The sequence below is a fragment of the Pantherophis guttatus genome, chromosome 4, assembly GCF_059756535.1.
Source record: "Pantherophis guttatus breed Tessera chromosome 4, ASM5975653v1, whole genome shotgun sequence".
NCBI classification, from domain to species: Eukaryota; Metazoa; Chordata; class Lepidosauria; order Squamata; family Colubridae; genus Pantherophis; species Pantherophis guttatus.
The window spans coordinates 6,929,391-6,949,566 of NC_142066.1; the positions used below are offsets into that span (position 1 = coordinate 6,929,391).

Sequence of the window (20,176 nt, forward strand, 5' to 3'; positions counted from 1 at the left end):
AAGCACCTGAGGGTAGGAGAAGAAGCAATGGGTGGAAACTAATCAAGGAGAGAAGCAACTTAGAACTAAGGAGAAATTTCCTGACAGTGAGAACAATTAGTCAGTGGAATGCTCCAACACTGGAAGTTTTTAAGAAGATGTTAGATAGCCATTTGTCTGAAGTGGTGTAGGGTTTCCTGTCTGGGCAGGGGGTTGGACTAGAAGACCTCCAAGGTCCCTTCCAACTCTGGTATTCTAAGAGTTAGAGCCATCATTTAGGCCTGCCTAATGGTCATGACCAACATGTTTAAAAATAGAACAAATGATGTTATAAATCAAAAGGGAAAGTGATTAAGGAAATTAAATACTGCCTTGAATTCTAAAGTAGTTGATGGGGGGAAGTTTCATTAGTAATTTTAGAATAATTTTTTACTGCTTTTTGAATATTAAAAACCTTTGGGACAGCATGTTTGATAGCATTCAGTGGGTGAGTTTCCTTCAGTCCTCAATGAAATAAATTTTAAGTATGTATTTAAAGATTTAGAACTTTGGGGGAATAAACAGCAAGAAGGTGATTAGAGTGTTGTTTTTGGAAAGTTAGAAATTCATCGACAAGATGAATTTGAAACAAGCATTTTAAAATCAATTAAAATAATCTTTCCCATGGGAAAATCACTGTTGTTTTCATTGTGGATAAAAAAAAGTAGAATGGATAATTTAATCTTCTGAGAATCGAGCCAATCGTTATCATTTCTTGACCTGCTCAAATCGGTGAAGGCTATGCAAAAAAATAATAATTGAAAAACAGAAAGTAAGTGTGAGATAAGATAAAATCTCAACCTTTGTATGGGAATCTTGATAGTAAGAAGAGAGAAACAATGCTATTGTTGGAGCACTAGAAGTTGTGAATGCTCCAACACTGGAAGTTTTTAAGAAGATGTTGGATAACCATTTGTCTGAAGTGATGTAAGGTTTCCTGCCTAAGCAAGGGTTTGGACTAGAAGACCTCCAAGGTCCCTCCCAAGTCTGTTATTCTAAAAAATTCTATTTAGTTTCATGATTCTGCCATCTTTTGTTACTATTAATCAGGAAAGACTGCTGTCTGTACCGAAACATTTCTTTATTCTCCTGTTGAACTTTAAGTTCAAGTTAAATTCATTTCTCTCAAGAGGTGCACATGGACTGGTCCATTTTTAAAAATCTGGCTGATTGTCTCAACTTGTAGCCTTCGTACTGAAGACATGTTCTTCCTTCTGATGTTTCCTGTGATCAAAATGGATACGCTGAATTGCTCGGTTGCTGAACCTTTTCCCGTTCTGCATGAATGGTACCAGCCAGGTGATCTCTTAATTGGAGGGATGGTTTCTCAGATTATATTTATTTCCAATGAACATTGGTTTGATGAATACCCATCACACAGGATATTTGAGATGACAAAGTAAGCAAATATCTATCCTCATCTAATGAGAATTTTGGCCCTTGTTGACTTTTGCACATCACATTTCTTGTTTCTGGTCTAACAAAAAATATGAGGATCTTGACTGCTCTTCGGTTTTTGATGGTAGTGTCAGGTTTCGATGCTATCTCAAAATAAAGGAATTTCCAAACTGCCGATCTTTAAGGAAATTTTCTGGCTCTTTCGCGGTCAGTACTGACCTTTGTCCCCCAATCCCTCCCTTTCCGATCCCCAATTCTCTGCGTCTCATTGGCTATCTTCCAAGCCACTTTACTCATCCCTCCTCCGTCAGATCACAGGAATGTTTCCCTCCTCCCATCTCCGTGGAGACAGAATATTCAAAGGAATTAAGTAGGCAAAAGTTCAAGCTTCTCCTCTCCTTATATATGTCAGTGCTAGGACGCTGACAGGTAGTTTGAAGAAAAGAAGGACTTAGTTTGAAGAAAAGAAGGACAAGGGGAGACATGATAGCAGTATTCCAATATCTCAGGGGTTGCCACAAAGAAGTGGGAGTCAAGCTATTCTCCAAAGCACCTGAGGGTAGGGCAGGAAACTAATCAAGGAGAGAAGCAATTTAGAACTAAGGAGAAATGTCCTGACAGTGAGAACAATTAATCAGTGGAACAACTTGCTTCCAGAAGTTGTGAATGCTCCAACACTGGAAATTTTTAAAGAAGAGATTGGATAATCATTTGTCTGAAATGGTGTAGGGTTTCTTGCCTAAACAGGGGGTTGGACTAGAAGACCTCCAAGGTCCCTTCCAACTCTGTTTCTATATTCTATATACCAAGGGAAAAGGCTGTTCTCCATGAAACTGTGAGGAACAAATTAAAAATCATTTTTAGCATTGCTAATGATTAACAAGCTTATGAAGACATTGTTCAAGATTTCACTTCAGATCACAAAGATATAGAAAGTGCATTTAGCAATCTGGAGTCGTTTATACTGAACTATTCTATCTTTTCAAATTTACTTAGATGAGATCTAAGGGTCTTACTTTCTGTCTTTTTTCCATAAGCATATACCCATAGGAAGGTTCTTGAGGTACCTCCTAGAAGACTGCATTTTGCTAGAGGCCGAGTCTTTCTGTAAATTCTTCTTCACCACTAAAAGTACAACCTTATTTCAATTGTCTTTGCAGAATTTGACTCCACTTATCATAAATAGACAAAACAAAAAATTGCATCTTTGTCTTCTCTACATACAATAAAACATGGATCTGCTTTAGAATTTCTAAAGATTAGCCGAATTATGGAGAAACTATAGATAGGGAGATGATATGATGATGGATATGTATCATATATTATGATGATATGATAGAGAGAAATTGGAAATGAAAGTTTTCAACCCTGGCGATCCTGTACTACAAAATAAAAATGATGCAATACATTTCGTTTAAGCAAAACATTTTTTATGTAAGTTGAGAAATAGATGTAAAAAAAAATAGCACCAAACTGCAATATTAAATTAACTTCCATTGAGAGACTTAAAAAAAACAAGAATATTTAGTCTGTTTATTCAGACCTATGTCAGGACTGAGCAAAGCTGAAAGAAAAATTATATTCAAGGAAAAATTAAATTCCATTCTGGGGAAACGGGGCAATATACACATGATTTTGCCTTACAGCCTAACACTCTATAAAATTGTATGTCTTTAAGAGTAAATTTTCAGATATAACGGAACGAATAATACAATGGCGACTTTCCCAAACATATTTGCAATTTAGTGCTATGTCAAGCTGCGTAATTCTGAAATATTAGCACCAAAAAAAGTTTGACCTTTCAATTCCAGTTCTAGTCACAGCCAAAAAGTATCATTTTATATGAATCAATTCATTGACTGTAGACTTTATTTATTTTTAGTATGATCACAAAATTCTACCAGCATGTCCTTTCCTTAGAATTTGCTATTGAGGAGATCAACCGGGATCCACAAATCCTATCCAATGTCACACTTGGTCTCCACATCTCAGACAGTTTCTATGATCCAAGAATGACTTATCGGACCACTCTGGACCTGCTTTTCAAATCAAACAGATTTCTTCCCAACTATGAATATGGCATTCCTAAAAATCTCATGGCCATTCTTGGAGGACTTGGGTCTGATACTTCTTCCCAAATTGCAGGAATTATAGATTTCTACAAGATACCTCAGGTTGGTGTAGATATGGGGATTAATTAACCAAGTCATTTGTTTAGAAATTAATCATATTTGAGAGGGTTGCCTAATATTGTTCAGCGGTTCGAATCCCAAGTGCCGCGTAACGGGGTAAGCTCCCATTACTTGTCCCAGCTTCTGCCAACCTAGCAGTTTGAAAGCCCATAAAAAATGCAAGTAGAAAAATAGAGATCACCTTTGGGAAGGCAGGAAGGTAACAGCGTTCCTTTACTTTACTTTACTTTTATTTGATTTATATACTGCCCTACTCCCAAAGGACTCAGGCGGTGAACAGCCAACAATAAAATACATATATACAAAATTTAAAAAGCAGAAATAAAATCAAATTAAATAGTTTGGCCCAGACAAATTAAAACCCCAATCAATTTAAAACAAATTTAAACTTTGAGTATTAAAAATATTAAAAAATATTAAAATTATTAAAATTGTTTAAAAAGAGGGAGAAAGTTGGCCAGGCCCGCCTGGTGAAATAAAAAGGTCTTTAGAGCGCAGCGGAAGGTGCCCAGATCCGGGGTCCTCCGTATCTCCGGGGGGAGCTCGTTCCAGATAGTAGGTGCCCCCACAGAGAAGGGTCTCCCCCTGGGGGCTGCCAGTTGACATTGTTTGGCCGATGGCACCCGGAGGAGCCCCTCTCTATGAGAGCGTACCAGCCGGTGGGAGGCTATTGGTGGTAGTAGGCGGTCCCGCAAATTCCATGTGCCTTTGGCATTTAGTCATGCCAGTCATATGACCACGGAGATGTCTTTCGACAGCGCTGGCTCTTTGGCTTTGAAACGGAGATGAGCACCGCCCCCTAGAGTTGGGAATGACTAGTACATATGTGCAAGGGGAATCCTTACCTTTATCTAGTTTCATGAAAAGAAGGACTAGGGGGTGGCATGATAGTATTGTTCAAATATCTAAATGGCTTCCAGGAAGAAGAGGCAGGTCAACCTATACTCCAAAGCATCTGAAGGCAGGACAAGGAGCAATGGATGGAAACTACTAAAGGAGAGAAGCGACCTAGAACTAGGAGAAATTTCCTGACAGTGAGAACAATTAATCAGACTTGCCTCCAGAACTTGTGGGTGCTCTTTTTAAGAAGAGATTGGACAACCATTTGTCTGAAATGGTATAGGGTTTTCTGCTTGAGCCAAAGTTGGACTAGAAGACCTCCAAGGTCCTTTCCAACTCTGTTATTCTATTATTCCATTAATCTAGTTCAACCTGTTTTGACTTTCTTTCAGCTGACTTATGGTTCCTATCCACCGGAAGCATTTTATGGTAGTCAATTATCCTCACTTTATTTTATGGCCCCAAATGAAGCTACTCTATACATTGGGATTTTACGATTGCTACAACAATTTGGATGGAAGTGGGTTGGGCCTTTTTGCTTCCGAGTCTGACAGCGGAGAACAATTTTTGCATAAACTGCAGCTTTTGCTCTTACAGAACGAAATCTGTTCAGCCTTCCTGCAACAGGTCCCAGGAATTCCCACTTTTGATAACTTGGATAAATTTGGTGGCATAACATCTACTCTTCATCAACTTTACATAGACAACAAGGCAAACACATTTATCATTTATGGAGAATCTTTGTTGCTTGTATGGTTCACAAGTGTCATATTTTTGTTGGATCCTACCTTTGAAGTGAATATGTCCTTTACAAAAGTTTGGGTCATGACCAGTCAGTTGGATTTTATACTCACAGGAATTCAAAAGACTTGGAATCTGCAATTGTTCAATGGGGCCATTTCCTTTCAAATCCAATCAAACAATGTTTTGGGATTTCCGGATTTTGTTCAGTCCATAAAACCTTTAAGGCAGAGAGATGGATTTATAAAGGAATTTTGGGAGCAAGCATTTGACTGTTTCTTTCCTCATTCGGGATTTCCAAAAATGGATACTGGACAATGCACTGGGGAAGAAAAACTGGAGAGGCTGCCGGAAGTGATCTTTGAAATGGAAATGACTGGTCATAGTTACGGTATCTATAATGGTGTCTACACTGTGGCGCATTCTTTGCAAACTTTACTATCAAATGGACAAAATCGGAACAAAAGGATGGTGGGAAAAGTGATTCAACTCACAAATCTCCAGCCTTGGCAGGTAACAGCTATTACACTTTCCTTTCACATAGGTGTTTAATACAATTTGATAAAGACTGGAAAATAAGCGAAGGTTAAAGCACATCGGGGGCATGATGGCTCAGCAGTTAAAGCCACTGAGTTTGTTCACTGGAAAGCTGACAGCCTGCGTTTGAGATACAGGTGCCATGTGATGGGTGAGCTCCCGTTACTTGCCCAAGCTCCTGCCCACTTAGCAGAAAGCATGCAAATGTGAGTAGATAAATAGGTACCACTTAGGTGGGAAGATAACAGTGTTCCATAAGCCCCACAACCTATGAGCTTTGGTGGCGCAATGGTTAGAATGCTGCACTGCAGGCTATTTTCTGTTGACTGCCGGCTGCCAGCAATTTGGCAGTTCAAATCTCACCAGGTTCAAAGTTGACTCAGCCTTCCATCCTTTCAAGGTGGGTAAAATGAGGACCCAAAGTGTTGTGGGCAATATGCTGACTCTGTAAACTGCTTAGAGAGAGTTGTAAAGCACTGTAAAGCGGTATATAACTCTAAGTGCCACTGCTATTGCTCAGCATATAGTAATGCTGAACACGTAACCATGGGAAAGGATTCAGATGAAGCTGGTTCCCTCAGCTAAGGAATGGAGATGAGCACCACCCATTAGAATCAGAAACGACTGGCCAGGGGAAACTTTTATCTTTATCTTCACATGAAGTGTTAATACCACTTTATAATGCCTTGGTAAGGCCACACTTGGAATACTGCATTCAGTTTTGGTCGCCACGATGTAAAAAAGATGTTGAGACTCTAGAAAGAGTGCAGAGAAGAGCAACAAAGATGATTAGGGGACTGGAGGATAAAACATGAAGACTGGTTGCAGGAACTGGGTATGTCTAATTTAATGAAAAGAAGGACTAGGGGAGACATGATAGCAGTGTTCCAATAACTCAGGGGCTGCCACAAAGAAGAGGGAGTCAAGCTATTCTCAAAAGCACCTGAGGGTAGGACAAGAAGCAATGGGTGGAAACTAATCAAGGAGAGAAGCAGATTAGAACTAAGGAGAAATTTTCTGACCACCTGTCCTGGTCAACAGCTCTGCTTTTCTAGAAAGTGATTGCTGGGATCCCCTCTCTGCATCTTTGGGCCCATGAGCCATTGCCCGTTGCTCTTCTGGGTTCCGGTGAACTGGCCAGCTGGTCTTCACATGTGATGGTGGAACACCAGAAAGCGGAAGAGCAGCCGCTCGGTGCACATGCATATTTTCGGTTACTAAATGATGCAAAGTTTAAATCCTGGCTTTTACTCAAATGTTCTGTTATTTGGTGAGGTTTTTCCCCCTCCTTTCTTTCTTACTTTTCCAAAATAGAAAATCATCCAAGTTTTAATAGTCAGAGAATGGCTTTGAAATACCCCTCTGAATTTTTCCAGTTATCATAGAAATAGCAATAGCACTTAGACTTATATACCACTTTACAATGCTTTACAGCCCACTCTAAGCGGTTTACAGAGTCAGCATCAGTGGTGGCATTCAGCTGGTTCAGACCGGTTTGTGCAAACCGGTAGTGGAAATGATGGATGGGCCTGCCCACTCACCCCGGTGCTATGCCGTCCTATTTAGCCACATTTTCTAAACTGGGCGCATGCATGCAAGCTGCGTGTATGAGCAAAGCACATGTGCGGAAGGTGCGTGCTCGGGGCAAACCGGTGGTAAAAATATGTGAAACCTACCTCTGGTCAGCATATTTCCCCCAACAATTTAGGTCCTCATTTTGCCCACCTCAGAAGGATAGAAGGCTGAGTCAACCTTGAGCCTGGTGAGATTTGAACTGCCAAATTGCAGGAAGCCGGCAGAAGTAGCCTGCAGTACTGCATTCTAACCACTGCGCCACCATGGCTCATCATGCCACAAAGAGAAAAGAAATTAGGACATATTAAATTCAATATCCTTAAATATATATATATATATGTCCAACAGTGGAAGAAAAAAATGCTGAAGGCATAATTTTGTTCCCCACTAGAATTATTCTAAAGATAATAATTTGTTCTCTTTGTAAAATCTGTAAACACTAGAATAGAATAGAATAGAATAGAATAGAATAGAATAGAACAGAATAGAATAGAATAGAATGGAATGGAATGGAATGGAACGGAACGGAACGGAACGGAACGGAACGGAACGGAACGGAACGGAACGGAACAGAACAGAACAGAACAGAACAGAATAGAATAGAATAGAATAGAATTCTTTATTGGCCAAGTGTGATTGGACACACAAGGAATTTGTCTTGGTCCATATGCTCTCGGTGTACATAAAAGAAAAGATACATTCATCAAGAATCATAAGGTACAACATTTAATGATAGTCATAGGGAACAAATAAGCAATCAAATCATATTAGGAAACAGTCAATATAAATCGTAAGGATACCAGCAACAAGGTTACAGTCATACAGTCATAAGTGGGAGGAGATGGGTGATAGGAACAATGAGAAAATTAACAGTAATGCAGACTTAATAACTAGTTTGTCAGTGTTGAGGGAATTATTTGTTTAGCAGAGTGATGGCGTTTGGGAAAAAACTGTTCTAGTGTCTAGTTATTCTGGTGTGCAGTGCTCTATAGCGTCGTTTTGAGGGTAGGAGTTAACTAAGACTTTAGAGAAATGAAAATCAAGGAACAGTCTTTCCCGTGGAGATTGGGTAGGAGAAGAAAATGACACACAAGCCCTGAGATTTCAACTGCCCCAAAATTCATTTGTCTTCAGTGCCATTTGGAACGTCTGCATTTAAGCGCTATATGCAAGAAGAATCAGGGCTAAAACTTAATCTTCATCCTTACTCCTAATAGGAATTTTGAGACCGGTGAACGCAGACTAATATTGGAAGCTGCTGGTAGTGAAAGTTCTATACTTAGAGAGCATTTGCTGCCCAAATGTTCTTTCTTCTCCTATTTCCACTTTTCAGAGTTCAATCTTTGCCCTGTGATCCAGGTGATCCCATAATTGTCCCGAATGAATGGTACCAGGAAGGGGACCTTGTCATTGGTGAAATGGTATCCATGGCGAACTACCATTTCAACGAACTCTCATTTCAGCAGCATCCCTCTCAGGAATATTTTGGCAATCCAGAGTAAGGAATTCTTATCTTTTCAGCTTTGTGGCATCTCTAGGTAGAGGGATTGTAATAAATAGGGGGGGGGGGTGAGTAAATTTTCTTCCCATTTGTCTGACGTGGTGTAGGGTTTCCTGCCTAAGCAGGGGGTTGGACTAGAAGACCTCCAAGGTCCCTTCCAACTCTGTTATTAGATTATATTATGTGGACCCTTTCTGATGAAAGATGCAGCATGATGGAATATGGAGTATAATAATGCTACTGTTTGTTTATGATGCAACAAAATTCTATGTTTGGAAAGATGATATACTGTATAGATAGATAGATAGATAGATAGATAGATAGATAGATAGATAGATGAGAGAAAGAGAGAGAGAGAGAATCTTTTCAGTTATAAAGAGCGCTGTAGATAAATTTCTAATTCTGTCTTTCAAATGAACTTTGTTTGAAGTTGGATGTTGATGCTCTCTTTAAAAAAAATAACAAATCAGTAAATTCTATTCTTATTTATTCTTAATAGACTGAGGTTATCTTTTAAAGATTGTTTTCATTTTATTAAATCCCTGTGTCTTAGAGATTTGTGATCCAGCAATTTATATTCACCTTCTCATGTCATTTTCTTAAAAACAAAATGAAGTATCTTAATGAGAGCACAAAAGTCTTCTTTAGCCTACAGCCCAAAACTCCATGAAAACTCAAGCAGTTACTTATCCAGATCGAGTTTTCATGTGCTTTTTTTCAAACAGCTTTTAACTCTAAAGAATAGGTGCCAACATCACGTGAAGTGTTTATACCACTTTATAATGCCTTGGTAAGGCCACACTTGGAATACTGCATTCAGTTTTGGTCACTACGATGTAAAAAAAAGATGTTGAGACTCTAGAAAGAGTGCAGAGAAGAGCAACCAAGATGATGAGGGGACTGGAGGCTGAAACATATGAAGAACAGTTGCAAGAACTGGGTATGTCTAGTTTAATGAAAAGGACTAGGAGTTCCAATATCTCAGGGGCTGCCACAAAGAAGAGGGAGTCAAGCTATTCTCCAAAGCACCTGAGGGCAGGAGGAGAAGCAATGGGTGGAAACTAATCAAGGAGAGAAGCAACTTAGAACTAAGGAGAAATTTTCTGACAGTTAGAACAATTAATCAGTGGAACAACTTGCCTCCAGAAGTTGTGAATGCTCCAACACTGGAAATTTTTAAGAAGAGGTTGGATAACCATTTGTCTGAAGTGGTTTAGGGTTTCCTGCCTAAGCAGGGGGTTAGACTAGAAGGCCTCCAAGACCCCTTCCAACTCTGTTATTCAATTCTATTCAACATATCTTTTCTTTTATGCATACTGAGAGCGTATGCACCAAGACAAATTCCTTGTGTGTCCAATGATGCTTGGCCAATAAAAAATTATATTCTATTCTATTCTATTCTATTCTATTCTATTCTATTCTATTCTATTCTATTCTATTCTATTCAACATATATAGAAAAAAACAAGGAATGATTTGGCGAAGAGCGTAAGATTTGCTTACTCTGAATATGGAGTGTAATAAAGCTATTGTTTTTTTAAAGATGCAACTAAATTCTATGTTTGGAAAGATGAAACAATAGATTAAAATCTCCTTTATGTCAAAAGGAGAATACCTAGGGGAAAATATATATATTAAAGTGTTTTTCCAGTGAGACCGGTCTATCAGGCAACCTGGTCTACCCAAAAATGGGACGGAGCATACTGCTTCCAATTCCGCCTTTCAGCTCCAGTCCAGGAGCCTTTGCAGGCAGTTGCTTCTGCAACAAACTATTTTGTGTTAAATTTAAATTTACCAACAAAGAAATAAAGGGAGACTATAGCAGTGGTCAAAATTGTGGAAACCTTTTGGGAAAAGTGTATTTTCTAAAACTAGCTAATAACACCACTTTTCTTTGGAGTAGTACCATAAAGTTATATATCAATGGAAAGATAATTTAATCAAGAATGTAATGCAGTAATGTTTATGAAGGATTTGCTATTAGAATAGCAGTTACAGTATAAAGAAGAAAAGTGAAACATGTAGAAAAAAACGAGATATATAAAAATTATCCCCAGAGAAAAAATGAGATATACAAAAATTATCACCTCAGTTAATACTTAGTTGGGTAAGCATGAATTTAGCATGAATTATGGCCTTACAACATCTTCCCATGGAGTGAACCAAGTCTTTTAGTTCTGCAGCTGTTATGATGTAAAACCAAGATTGAATGATTGCTTCTATTAAGTGGGTTTTACTGCTGGGTCACTTCTGACTAACAAGTTTCTTTAGTTGGCTCCATAGATGTTAAATTGGGTTAAGGTCTGGGCCATTCCAGCAGTGGAATAGGATTATCCTGAAACTCAAAAAAAGTGGTGTTATTAGCCATCAAACCTCAAAAATACACTTTTCCCAAAAAGTTTCCACAATTTTGGCCACTGGTGTATTATTATTATATACTTTATTCATTAAACATGAAATTCAATCACGAGTTTCATGTTTAAATTGATGCATTTATGAGTTTAAATTTATGAGTCATGAGTTTCATGTTTAAATTGAATGTTCAGTTTCAAACATGAAACTGAACATTCAAAAATGCATCACAAATACCACTGACTGATGCTAATGGTTGATACAGGTTGCTGCCAGCGTCCTAGGTATCAACCAAGTCCCTTCTTAAGATGTACGATATTCCAAGTAGCACAGTTTTTTGCAGTTCCGCTGGTGTTATTGCAGGAAGCTGCAATTTGTTGATGTATCTTATAAAATTCTTGGACATGGTACCAAGTGCCCCAATGACAATGGGTATCATTGTTACATCTTTCATCCATGGCCGTGGAGTTTCGATGGCCAGGTCGCAATATTTCATGATTTTTTTCAGTTCTTTTTCTTTGACTCTGGCATCTCCTGGTACTGCAATGTCACTAAATTGTACATTTCAGTTTTAAACAACTGTGATATCTGGTGTGTTGTGTTCCAAGTGATGATCTGTCTGTATTCAAAAGTCCCACAAGATCTTCATCTTCTCATTTTCTATAACTTTTTCCACTTTATGTTCCCATGACTTTTTGGATACAGGTAAGTTGTATTTTTTACATAATGACCAGTGGATTAATTTAGCAACTCGGTCGTGTCTATCTTTATAACCAGTTTGTGAGATTTTGCTGCATTCACATATTAAATGTGAAACAGTTTTGACTTTGTTGTTGCAAAGTTGGCAGTTTGGATTGTCGGTGGATTTTTGTATCTTTGTTTTCATGGCATTAGTTTGTAGTGCTTGTTCTTGAGCAGCTAGTATTGAACCTTCTGTTTCTTTCTTGATGGCTCCCATCTTAAGCCATGCCCATGTAAAGTTGTCATCACATTTTCCTTCAATTTTTTCAAGTGCTGTCCATCCAAAGCTTTGGTTTTCCATCTATTTAATCTGTAATCCAGCTGTTTTTCCTTATATTCTGCCTTTGTTTCTATTGTTTTTATAATGTTCTCTGTCTTCACAGCCTGCAGCAATTTTTCTGTACTTTGGTTCACATAATCATTCAAACTTCGTTTTTCTTCTTCTACAGTTTGATGGATTTGCAATAGTCCTCTGCCCCCTATTTTTCTTGGCAGGTACAACCTGTCAATGTCACTTCCTGTATGTAAAGCGTGGAACATATTCAAAAGTTTGTGCGTTTTCTGGTCCAAGTTTTCCAGTTCAGCCACAGTCCAGTTGATGATTCCAGCTGAGTAGCGTATCACTGGAACTGCCCATGTATTAATGGCTTTAATTATGTTTCCAGCATTCAGCTTTGATTTTAATATTTTGTGGACCCTCCTGATGTATTCCTTTTGCGTTGACTCTTTGATGTTTCCATTCAAGACGATATCTGCTTCCAATATGCATAGGTATTTGTAACCATCATCCTTTGTTAATGCTTTTACTATGTTTCCATTTCCCAGTTCTATTCCTTCTATTTTTTCCATTTTTCCTTGCTGCATGGATAATATAGCACATTTTTCAAGTCCAAAGTTCATTTTGATGCCGCTGCTGAACAGTTGAACTGTGTTGAATATTGATTTAAGTTCAGTGGGACTTTTTGCATACATTTTTAAGTCGTCCATGTATAGTAAATGGTTTATCTTGCCATGTTGGCATGAGATTTGGTATCCCAGTTTTGTGTTTCATAGGATTATTGTCAATGGAATTGTCATGTTGAATGGTAGTGGTGAAAGTGAGTCTCCCTGGAAGATTCCTCGTCTGATGTTGACTTCACCAATGTTCTCCCCATTTGCTGGTAGAACTTTATTAACTGTTAGAAATTATATTATTACTATTACTATTGCTATTACTATTATTATTATATACAGCTACAAGAAATGTGGAAGTTTCTACCTTGTAAATAGAGCTTCCTGTGAACTAGTTTATAGCGTGACAACAACAGAACAATTTTACTTCTTCAAAACCAAAGAACATTTTTGTCAGTCAGGAACTATGTGAAACTTTAGACAAGAACCTCTAGTTAGTTGTCATAGACTAAGCAATAGAAATGGATCCGCCATTTCATATACACATGCATACGGAGTGAAGCACTTGCGACAATAATCTAGACGTAGTTAATGATATCTATAAATTATCCTATTTTTAGAGCGCTGACAAAATTCTACCAGCATGTCCTTTCCTTGGTCTTTGCTGTGAAGGAGATCAATGAGAATCCAAAAATCTTGTCCAACATCACTCTTGGCTTCCATATCCATGACAGCTACTACAATGCTATGATGACCTATCGAACTACTATAGACCTCCTCTTCAGGTTACAAAAATTTGTCCCCAACTATAAGTGTGACACCAGGAAGAATCTCATTTCCATCATTGGGGGACTCAGCTTTGAAACTTCCTCCTATATCGCTAACCTTTTACAGTTTTACAAGATTCCACAGGTAGGATCTTTGAGAACGGAGGCATAAAAATTCCCTCCTCCTTTCTTTTTCTCAAGCAAGTTTATCAACAATTGATTGTTTTTCAATGATTGCACAGGAAAACAGTTTTGGTCATACAATAGAATTAGATAAATGGCAGAAACTGTGGGACAGGAATTACAAATTAACGATGTCAACTGCATATAAAGAAAATCTGTATAAAATGTTTTATAGATGGCACTTTGCACCGGCGAGGTTGGCAAAGATGTTTAAAGATAAGTCAGCCAAATGTTGGAAGTGCCACCAGATAGGTAAAGGTAAAGATAAAGGTTCCCCTCACACATATGTGCTAGTCATTCCCAACTCTAGGGAGCAGTGCTCATCTCCATTTCAAAGTTGAAGAGCCAGTGCTGTCCGAAGATGTCTCCATGGTCATGTGGCTGGCATGACTAAATGCCAAATGTGCACAAAACACTGTTACCTTCCCACCAAAGGTGGTCCCTATTTTTCTACTTGCATTTTTTACATGCTTTCGAACTGCTAGGTTGGCAGAAGCTGGGACAAGTAACGGGAGCTCACCCCGTTATGCAGCACTAGGGATTTGAACCGCTGAACTGCCGACCTTTCAATTGACAAGCTCAGCATCTTAGCCACTGAGCCACCGCATCCCTATATACCACCTGATACCTAGGTCTTATTATCATATGTGGTGGACATGTGTAGAAGCAAAAAAGTACTGGACAAAAATACATGGTGGAAAAGATGATAAAACAGCACATTGATTTAAAATCAGAAATATTTTTGTTGGGGGTTTTACCTGAAATTTATAGTAAAGAGAACATATATTTATTCATGTATTAATCGCAGCTGGAATAGTATTTGCATGAATTTGGAAAAGTGAAGAGGTCCCGACTGATGAGAATGTGATTAGGAAAATATTAGAATGTGCAGAAATGAACAGATTAATGCTTGCAATTAAGGAGAAAGGACAAACTGAATATTATATGATATAGGGATTATTTTATTCAATTGTTAGAGAATAAAAATGGAAGTTGGAAATAAAAGAAAGAGATTAAAGAAGAGTAGAAACTATGTCAAGATAGAGATGTAAACATTATAATTGTTATTATTAGGATTATTATGCTTGATATTATTATTGTATTCTTATTAGAAGATATGTTAAGAGGGAAAAATGAATAAGTTACTATGTTCAATTGTTCAATAGACTACAAATGTAAGATTAGAGAATTAATATTAATGTAATGAATGTTGTTGTAAATTTTAATGGTTATTGCACAGAGCTATTCGTATCCAGATGACACGCTGTTTAAGGGAAAATTGTATGTTTATCTTTTTTAAAAAAATAATAACTTTTATATTTAAAAAAAAATTGATTGTCTCTGAATGATGTCCACATAGCTCAACAATCTGATCAATGTTGACCAGTATTAGTTTCACAAATAGCAAAAGAGAAATAGATGGGTTTTTTTAATTTATTTTATTCATAAACATTTTGAATTCTGTGTATCGTCAGGGTGTATCATTTACAAAAGAAAAAACAAGGAAAAGACAAAAAGAAATATTAACACATATACTAGTAGCAATAGTGATAACGTAACAGAATAGTTTGGCTAAATTTCTCTTTATATTGGCTTATTTATAATTTTGTTAATTATATTGGCATATTTATAAATGATAAATCATCTTTATATTTAATTCATACATAGCAATAATCTAATTTCTACCTCTTCTCTCTAACCATTCATAGAATCTATTCCGTATCAAGTAATATTCTGCCTTCTCTGTCTTTTAGTTTTAAAGTCAGTCTGTCCATCTCAGCACAATCTAACATTTTCCGAATTGCATCCTCATCTGTCGGGGTGTTCTCATTTTTCCAATATTTGCAAATGCAATCCTTGCTGCTGTCAGTACATGCAAAACTAAATATGTAAGAAATAGATGCTGGTATTGACAGTATAATATGTGTTTCTTTTCTTTTAGCTTACATATGGGTCATTTACCCCGCAGGATATTCATAGTGCTGAGATTCCGTTCTATTACTCCATGGTCCCAAATGAGTCCACCCAATATATTGGGATTATCCGACTGCTTCAGCATTTTGGGTGGAGATGGGTTGGGCTCCTTGCTATTGATAATAGGCACGGAGATTATTTTCTGCAGACCATGGAGTCCCTCTTTTCCCAGCACGGAATCTGCTCTGCTTGTACACAAAGAATTCCTTTCTTAACTTACTGGGATAAATTATTTGAGATGATGGAGAAAGGGAAAAACATTTACAACCAAATCACTACCAAACAGATCAACACCTTTATCATCTGCGGAGAATCTTTGTCGGTTATATGGGTGACGAGTATCATTTTTTGGATCGATCCCGGACTTGGGCAGAGTTCTTTGGGAAAAGTGTGGATCATGACTGCCCAGATGGATTACATATTAACGGGAATGCAAAGAAAATGGGATCGGCAGCTCTTTGATGGGGCCATTTTTTTAACCATTCACTCCAGAGACATTCCAGGGTTCAAGGAATTCCTGAAGGTCATGAAGCCTCCTTGGATTCAAGAAGATGGGTTTTTCCCACTTTTCTGGGAACAAGTATTTGATTGTTTATTGCCATCTCCTCCTATGACTCTTCTGGATGATGACACTTGTACCGGAGAGGAGAGGCTGGAGAACGTTCCTGGGGCACTTTTTGAGGTGCAATTGACTGGGCACAGCTATAGTATTTATAATGCTGTTTATGTATTGGCTGAAGCTTTACATGCTCTCTCCTTACTTCGATCTAACCCCAGGAATTTGGTGAGGCACCAATTATCGGGATATGAAGACGCACAACCATGGCAGGTGAATTGTGTGCTACAACTACTTTATACTAGATAAAGGTAAAGTTCAAAGCAGGGGTGAAATACAGCAGGTTCTGACAGGTTCTGGAGAACCAGTAGCGGAAATTTTGAGCAGTTCGGAGAACCAACAAATACCACCTCTGGCTGGCTCCAGAGTGGGGTGGGAATGGATATTTTGCAATATCCTTCCCCCAAGAGTGGGGAGGAAATGGGGATTTTGCAGTATCTTTCCCCTGGAGTGGGGTGGGAATGGAGATTTTGCAGTATCCTTTCCCTACCACGCCCACCAAGCCACACCCACAGAACCAGTAGTAAAAAAATTTGGATTTCACCACTGGTTCAAAATTAGGGTGATGTGATTCCAACAAGGAAGAAGCAGTTATTAAAATGGACATCTGTCCTTTGGGTATATTTAGGTGTATAATTTTATTACCATCACTTTGCTATGTCTTCTATTACGTTCCCTGGACATCTTCAGAATGCAAGGATGGCTTAAATGAATTAAGATCCAGGGCCTGGTTTTCAAACCCTGTAGCATTTTAGACATATCACCAGTGGTGGGATTCAACCTGTTCAGGCCGGTTTGGGCGAACCGGTTGTTAAACTGCTGGCATAGAATCCATTTTATTCCTCATTTGACAATTGCTCAAACTATCTGATCCTTCTTATTACCTGCATATGCAGAGGCTTGTAAACAGGTTCTCAAAGGGGTACAGAAGTGGATTTTCCATGTTTTCAGAATGTCTCCCTGAAAGGTATATTACAACCAAGACTAAATGACTCATACCTTTCTATTCTTCATTTTTCTATTTTTTTAAAAAAAAAATAATATAGCTCCACCAATTTCTTAAAGACATGAAGTTCAATAATTCACTTGGAGAGGCCTTGGTTTTTTATGATCAAAAGAAGATGGAAGGGCTATTTGATATCATCAACATAGTCACCTTTCCCAATTCCACCTTCCAGAGACGAAAGGTTGGAAAAGTGGATCCAGATGCTCCGAGTGGAAAGGAATTAGACATAAATGAAGACATGATAATCTGGCATAGATCATTTAACCAGGTATTGTTTCAAGGAATGTTTGTATGAACGTTTCTCAGATGGGTTCATATCTACTTTTATCTTTCTCGGCAATTCGTGAAGATTAACAGGATTAAGAAATGACATAATAGAGTTGGAAGGGACCTTGGAGGTCTTCTAGTCCAACCCACTGCTCTAGCAGGAGACCATATACCCATGATGGTGAACCTATGGCATGTGTGCCGCAGGTGGCATGCAGAGCCTTCTCTGTGGGCATGCCAGCCGTCGCCCCAGCCCAGCTCCACCTTGCATGTGTGCGTGCAGCAGGTGGTCTTTGGATCTCTGCCATGCATGCGCGGGGGCAGGGCCTTCCCCAATCTCTGCAGGTTCCACCCTCCGCAGGTGCCTCTCCATGGCAGGAATGGAAGAGAAAGCTAGGGTATGCTGGGTGGGAGAAACTGCAAAGATCAGGGAAGGCATGGAAGGCAGAAAATCATTTTTCTTCAAAACAATAAATCTTCTGCCAACATTTTAATATTGAAAACTAGGTGCTTCCCATTTCTCTGTGCAACGACTATTGTCACCCTGGTTATCAAAAAAGGAAGAATGAAGGGAAAAAATTCTGCTGTTACGATTGTGTTCCATGTCCAGAAGGGAAAATCTCTAAAGAAATGGGTAAGTTAAAAAAAAAAAATCTTCTGATTTTGTGGCTGTACGGTTTGTGGTGCTGATTAAATCAGTTAATGAAATGAAATGAAATCAGCTCATTAAATTTTCCAGTCGTGCCTTCGTGAGATTTTATTCAGAAATTAAATGGGGAAATGCAATTAAATTCACAAGATTAGAAATGATAGGTTCTAACCATGGAATTTTCAAGTGATGATGATGACCACAGCTGCGATATAAGGATATCTGCAAGAGGGACCTAAAGGCCCTGGGAATGGACATTAACAACTGGGAAACCTTGACCTCTGATCGTTCAGCTTGGAGGCTAAAGACGCAGCATGGCCTTCTCCAATTCGAAGAGACACTTGTTTCGGCAGGCTGAGGCAAAGAGGCAGTCCCGGAACCAGCAAAATCTGAGGGCTGGGCAGGGGACGGAATGTATCTTCCCGCAGTGTGGAAGGGATTGCCACTCTCGAATTGGGCTTTTTTAGTCACACCAGATGCTGTTTTAGGACCTCTTTCCAGAGCACGATACCATAGTCTCTTGAGGCTGAAGGATGCCAATGATGATGATGATGATGACATAACAATGATTACAACAATGTTTTAATTCATTAAATAAAATGCCCACGAATGGGTTAGGCTTTTTATAATCAAGCAACCATCCTAATAGCGATTTGAAAAATAATAACCATGAAGAGTGCACAAGGGGAGCAAAAAAATGTGATCATTTCAGAACTTTTTTTTGTCAAATACAGACAAAATATAAGAAACAAAATGATTAGAAAATTAAAATATCTGCATACTGTATATTACGTAGCGATGGTGGCACAATATTTAGAATGCAGGAATGCAGGCGGACTGTGCTCATTTCCACAGTTTGAGCCTAACCCGCTCAAGGTTGTATCAGTCACCCATCCTTCCAAGATCAGTAAAATGAGCAGTCAGATTGTTGAGGGCAATATGCCGACTCTGTAAACCACTTAGAGAGGGCTGTAAAGCCGGTGGTGGTATTCAGCCGGTTTGAACAAGTTCTGGTAAACTGGTAGTGGCTGTTCTGACCTAGGCTTCCCAAGAGCGTGAAGCAGACTCCTTGTCCCGACAAAAATCCCTTTTTATTAAGTTACTGTGAATTCCTCTCATTCACATCCAGCAAGAAAGAATTTACAGTCACAGACCTTATCTGGCTTGGAGAGCTGCCAGGCCGATATCTTCAAAACTTGGCAAGGAGCCATGAACCAATTAAGCGAACTAATTGTCTCCTGTAAACTCCACTCCCCTTTCGCTCCTCTTTATTCCCTATGGGGGGGGCATTCGCCATCCACCCTACTCCTGAGTCAACCCTTGTTCCTTAGCTGTTCCCTTCTCCTGGCAGCTCTGTCCATGCGCACACTGGGGACAGGCTCCAGCTGTTCTTCTGCCCCACTTATGTCTGACTCTGAAGGCAGCTGACAACTGTCAGACGGCCCTGGCCCCATCTCTGCCTCTGATGCAGAGCACTCGTCAGAACCTTCCCCTGGCCCATGTTTCTCCCCAATCTCCTCACTGTCTGAGTCTGCCACCAGCTCCACTGGCCCACCCACCCTGGAACTATGCCATCCTATTTACCCACGTTTTCTAAGCCATGTGCATGTGTGCAAGCCGTGCGCGTGAGTAAAGCGCTCACATTTTCAGTGTGCAATAAACTGGTGGTAAAATTATGGGAAACCCACCTCTGTGTAAAGCACTAGGAAGTGATATACATCTTAGGTGTACACTTATACATCTAAGTGCTATTGCTATTATAAGGACTTAAATCAGTGGTGGGTTGCCTCCGGTTTGCACCGGTTCTATAGAACCAGTAGTAAAACTGGCAGGAGGCCCCGCCCACCGACCTCGATGTCATCAAAACGCTTCTGCGCATGCGCAGAAGAGCACACGTGTGGGCAAGCAAAGTGTGCGTGCGCGGCCCCA

General features: G+C 39.1%; 1 protein-coding gene across 1 annotated transcript in view; it reads left to right on the forward strand.

Annotated features, from left to right (window-relative positions):
• The first annotated feature begins 3,299 nt into the window (after positions 1–3,299).
• The window catches only part of LOC132709882 (vomeronasal type-2 receptor 26-like), a 32,463-nt gene continuing 15,586 nt past the window's right edge, over positions 3,300–20,176 (forward strand). The window contains exons 1-5 of the mRNA XM_087892332.1: positions 3,300–3,590; positions 13,458–13,697; positions 15,678–16,493; positions 17,504–17,599; positions 18,106–18,232. Of these exons, the coding sequence (XP_087748458.1) occupies positions 3,300–3,590; positions 13,458–13,697; positions 15,678–16,493; positions 17,504–17,599; positions 18,106–18,232 (1,570 nt within the window). The remainder of the gene's footprint in view (positions 3,591–13,457; positions 13,698–15,677; positions 16,494–17,503; positions 17,600–18,105; positions 18,233–20,176) is intronic.